The 5,460-nt window shown below is 48.6% G+C and overlaps 1 protein-coding gene across 1 annotated transcript; it reads left to right on the top strand.

Moving 5' to 3' along the window:
* The first annotated feature begins 3,217 nt into the window (after positions 1-3,217).
* On the top strand, positions 3,218-4,900 carry LOC146007003 (uncharacterized). Its single transcript, XM_083145407.1, has 2 exons — positions 3,218-3,399; positions 4,252-4,900. The coding sequence occupies exons 1-2, from the start codon at positions 3,256-3,258 to the stop codon at positions 4,822-4,824; spliced, it is 717 nt and encodes a 238-aa protein (XP_083001533.1). The 5' UTR covers positions 3,218-3,255; the 3' UTR covers positions 4,825-4,900.
* Positions 4,901-5,460: the final 560 nt, after the last annotated feature.

The raw sequence follows: 5,460 nt of genomic DNA, 5'->3' as shown, positions 1-5,460 counted from the left end.
CCCCCTTCCCCCCCCCCTCCCCAAATACATAACATGAAATACAAGAAATTGCGCGCGCCGAAATAGGGGGCGTGGTTTATTTTAAAAGGGGGTGTGGCTTAAAATAAGGGCGTGGTCTAGCAGCAAAACAATTACCTTACATCTCACTTTTGCAACCTGCATGTCCAGACATTGGTTACCGCAGGAATTGTCATTGTCCTCCCGCACTTAAGTTGGCGGGCTGAAGACCACACGGTGACATAAAAATATAAAGCCCCACACAGTTACCTAGTATGCCTCACAGATCAAGGCCAAACAATGACAGGCTACTTAAATCATACACTTTTTTATCCGTGATGCCAATTACATATTACGCCGCACACCATGATGGCAAGTACACAATACTCCCCATAACGTAATGCCTATTACACATTATGCCCAACGCGCCGCTGCCGCACAACTGATGCCGTTTACTAATATGCCCCCACAGTACCACACATATGTCCCCACAGTGCCACACATATATGCCCCCACAGTGACAGCTATGCCCCCACAGTGCCACACATATGCCCCCACAGTGAGAGCTATGCCCCACAGTGCCACCCATATATGCCCCCACAGTGACAGCTTTGCCCCCACAGTGCCACAGATATGCCCCCACAGTGCCAGATATGCACCCACAGTGCCAGATATGCCCCCACAGTGCCACACATATGCCCCTACAGTGCCAAATATGCCCCCACGGTGCCACACATATGCCCCTACAGTGCCAAATATGCCCCCACGGTGCCACATATATGCCCCCATAGTGCCACACATATGCCCCCACAGTGCCAAATATGCTCCACAGCGCCACACATATGCGCCCACAGTGCCACACATATGCCCCCACAATGCCAAATATGCCCCCACAGTGCCACATATATGCCCCCACAGTGCCACATATATGCCCCCACAGTGACAGCTTTGCCCCCACAGTGCCACAGATATGCCCCCACAGTGCCAGATATGCACCCACAGTGCCAGATATGCCCCCACAGTGCCACACATATGCCCCTACAGTGCCAAATATGCCCCCACGGTGCCACACATATGCCCCTACAGTGCCAAATATGCCCCCATGGTGCCACATATATGCCCCCATAGTGCCACACATATGCCCCCACAGTGCCAAATATGCTCCACAGCGCCACACATATGCGCCCACAGTGCCACACATATGCCCCCACAATGCCAAATATGCCCCCACAGTGCCACATATATGCCCCCACAGTGCCACATATATGCCCCCACAGTGCCACACATCTGCCCTCCTCAGTGCCAGACCTATATGCCCCCACAGTGCCAGAGGATAATATCCCAGCAGCAGCACAACTCACCGTTGCTGCTGCTGGGGAGAGCAGAGTCCGGGTCTCCGACTCCGAGTCCCGTTGCCGCCGCTGCTTCTGTTTCCCAAGGGAGGAGAGGGGAGCGCATACCGCATCTCTCCTTCACTGTGACTGGGCTGACAGGAGACAATCATATCTCGCGGGCTGGCTCCTTATTGGCTGCCGGCCCGCGAGCTGATTGGCTAACAGCCCAGTGACACAGCGAGGGAAAGGAGAGACTTATGCGCTCCTCTCTCCCCTCCAAGTACAAGAGAGATCATCTTTTTGGGGCGGCGGACGGACAGGGCGGACGGGGCGTGCGGGGGGGACAGCGGCGTGGGGGAAGCTGGCGGGCGCCCTGGCTGCTAAACAGAGGCGGACAAGCCGTGCGGCTGCACGGCTTGTCCGCCTCTAGAAACGGCCCTGCTGGGCACAGTAGAGACCAGATTCTAGTGTCCCTCAAAGTCAAAGGGGGAGAGTCCCAGCTTTTGGAATATACCCTCTGAAAAACTCTAATGCTGGGTACACACCAGGACGACTAGGGCCCGATTCTGTCAATTAAGATCCAATTCCGACCGGTTGTATGCAGATTGTATGTACTATCGTGTGTTTTTGACATTTATTTGATCCGTTTCCGATCCAATGCGCGTACACGCCACTCGTTTGGTCGCATCTTTGGTCCTACGTGCTGCAGGTAGGATCCGGCAATCCCAGGCCGACCGACCGTCAATCGTATGCAGATCGTGAGTGTTTTTTGCCGCCTCCGTCGTCCGTCCGTTGGTGCGTCCGTCGTTTGATCCAGCCTATTTGAGTGGCATTTCCTAAACACTCCCCCGGCGCCATGTTTTTCCACATAGCAAATAGTGCTGGCGCAGCAGTTGGACTCTCCTTCTTGTCTCATCTCCCAGAACAACAACCTGGTATGTTTGCACTCCCAATGCTCTCCTATGCATGCCCACTGTTGCCACCAATGTATATAGTGTGTATAGAGCACTGGTTTGGCAACCGTGCACCCGACCATGTCACTGTTTGCTCGGGTGGGCCCCATGTGTGTATATATACATATAACCATTGTCCACCATTGCAGTATTCCATGCACTCCTCTCTGCTAGGCCCCATTCACCTGTGTTTGTGTATATATAGATATATACATATAACCATTGTCCACCATTGCAGTATTCCATGCACTCCTCTCTGCTAGGACCCATTCATCTGTGTGTGTGTGTGTGTTTAGTTTGTGTATATATACATATAACCATTGTCCACCATTGCAGTATTCCATGCACTCCTCTCTGCTAGGCCCCATTCACCTGTGTGTGTGTGTTTAGTTTGTGTGTATATATACATATAACCATTGTCCACCATTGCAGTATTCCATGCACTCCTCTCTGCTAGGCCCCATTCACCTGTGTGTGTGAATGGCAATCTGCACAATAAAATGTATAGTGGTTTTCATAAAAGTTTATTAACATTTTAAATACTTAAAACATAAGAACTAGGTAAACTGGTAACTATAACTATAAAAATTTAAATATGAAACAAAACATGGATATAACTATAACTATAAAAATTTAAATATGAAACAAAACATGGATATAACTATAACTATAAAAATTTAAATATGAAACAAAACATGGATATAACTATAACAACTAAAATGGTTTTATCTTTTTACAGTCCCAATGTCCAACGCAAAGGAACAAGAGTTTTTGGAAGGGTTTATTGAAAAATATCGAACAAAATGAAAAGAAACCAAGCCTTGGAGGACTTGGCATGCTACAGTCTTCCATTTCACCCAGAGGCCAATGTTGAATGGGTGAGGAAACGCATCCAGAATCTGCGCACAGTGTTCTTAAAGGAACACAAGAAGGTGGAGGCTGCAAAGAAGTCTGGTGCTGGAGTCGACGAGATGTATCAAACATCGCTCTGGTACTATGATCGGTTGACATTCACCCTCAGCCAGGAGTCGATGAGGACAGGAGTAGTCCTGATGGTCGAACATGAAAACCAAGAAGTCACGGCGCAGGAGGAGGAGAATTCGCAGTCTGCATCGGTGAGTCTATTTTTTTGGCTATCTAATTGATTCCTCCTGCCAATCCACAGCGCCCTCCCCATTAAATTATGCCATGTACTCTTCCCTCACCTGTTTGGCTTGTGCACTCCGTGTGTAGTGTTGTGTTGGGGTTTGCAAGGAGGATATCTGCACTACCTCCTCTGGCAGTTCTTGGTCTTCTTGGAGTGCTGTGCCTGTAGCCCTTTGCTGTGTGGCTTTTCTGCGGAGCAAATTGTGCAGGACACAGCACGCCGTGACAACCCAGTCAATTTTGTCCACCCTCAGGTTAATGGCAGTGTGGAAAATGCGAAACCGGTTAGCCAGGATGCCAAAAGCATTTTCCACAACACGCCGTGCCCTGGATAGCCTGTAGTTAAAGATCCTTTTGTCATGGTTCAGGCCCCTTTGCGCATATGGCTTCATGACATGCTCGTGCAGGCCAAAAGCCTCGTCAGCCACAAAAACAAAGTTAAGCCCCTGTTTAGTTTCCTGGACAGACGGCAAGTGAGGGGTGTTCGCTATGAGCCTTTCGTAGAACTTTGTGTCCTTGAAAGTGCCACCATCCGATGCACGGCCATTCCTTCCTACATCCAGGAAGATAAACTCATAGTTCGCATTAACAACAGCCATTAGTACAATGCTAAAATAGCCCTTGTAATTAAAATAGTAGGAACCACTATTGATAGGCTGGGCTATGCGGACATGTTTGCCATCAATGGCTCCACCGCAATTTGGAAAGTTCCATCGCTGTTCAAACTCCTCTGCGATGACTTTCCATTCATTCACGCTGGTAGGGAACTGAAATTAGAAGTAAATAGAATTGATTAGTAAACATGTTCAATTTCTTTACAGCTTGGTGACTACCCACCTGCAACCCCAGACCTATCTGTCCTATCTGATAATGCATGCACATCGAGCGAAGTTCCTACTCCGGCACGCACTCCGCCACCCACCCTGGAACCCACTCCACCACTCCCCCGTGCCAAAAAAATGCGTGGCAAAGGAAAAAAAGGAGAAGCATCAGCACATGAAGAATTTATGATGCGGGCACAGCAAGTCCTGCAAAGAAACCCGGACAAACATGACAACTACTTCACTTATGTGGCAGAGTGTGTTCGCAACATGGCTCCGGACCAGCAACTTACTTTTGAAAAGTTATGCATGGAGTTGGTGTATAATGGCAGTTTAGGGTATCTCAACAGTGGCACTAAAATAGTTGGCATGGGTAGTGCACCAGACACACCACTGTCATTAGAATCACCAGTGCCTACTCCGCCTGCCACCGTAGCAGGCCAGTCGAGCACAATTCCAACACATACCCAGTCAACACCTACACAGCCTTCTCAACCCCCCCAGTACCGTCAATTCTACAGTTCTTTACTGATAGAAGATCCAGAGTCTCCTGTTTTTGAGGATCTGTCTTAAAAAATAGGCTATTTTATCATTTACCATCGACATGGTCTCAGCTGCAGGTATGTGATGGCCACTGCTCACATGGCGTATGGCGCAAATCAATGGGGCCGGGACCAATGCATCTGCGCCATGCGCCATGTGGGCCGCAGCCTTTACATATCTGCAGCAGACATCCTCTGCCACACAAGGGCCACAGTGTGTTTTTTTGTTTTTTTATATGCTGCTACCTGTACCTGCATTACCAGAGGGAGAACAGGATTCTCCTCAATCTGGATAGCAAACTCCATTTATTGCCCTTTTGTCTTTGCCAATAGTATGGGGTACTGTGCGGCAGACATGGTCTCAGCTGCAGGTATGTGATGGCCACTGCTCACATGGCGTATAGCGCACATCAATGGGGCCGGGGCCATTGCATCTGCGCCATGCGCCATGTGGGCCGCAGCCTTTACATATCTGCAGCAGACATCCTCTGCCACACAGTAGCCCGTACTTATTGGGAAAGTTTAAACTGGGTCATACATACTTAAATCTTTATATATAGTGTGTGTTTTTGTACAATATCTTTTATATATGGTATTATAATATATTTGTGTTGACACAATCTATTTACTATTTTACATGTTTTACCTATGAAAGGCCTAAAAAACC

Source organism: Crinia signifera, chromosome 6 (genome assembly GCF_055691185.1).
Source record: "Crinia signifera chromosome 6, ASM5569118v1, whole genome shotgun sequence".
In the NCBI taxonomy this organism is placed as follows: domain Eukaryota; kingdom Metazoa; phylum Chordata; class Amphibia; order Anura; family Myobatrachidae; genus Crinia; species Crinia signifera.
Note: the sequence above shows the minus strand (reverse complement) of the source record. Positions and strands in the feature narration are given on the sequence as shown.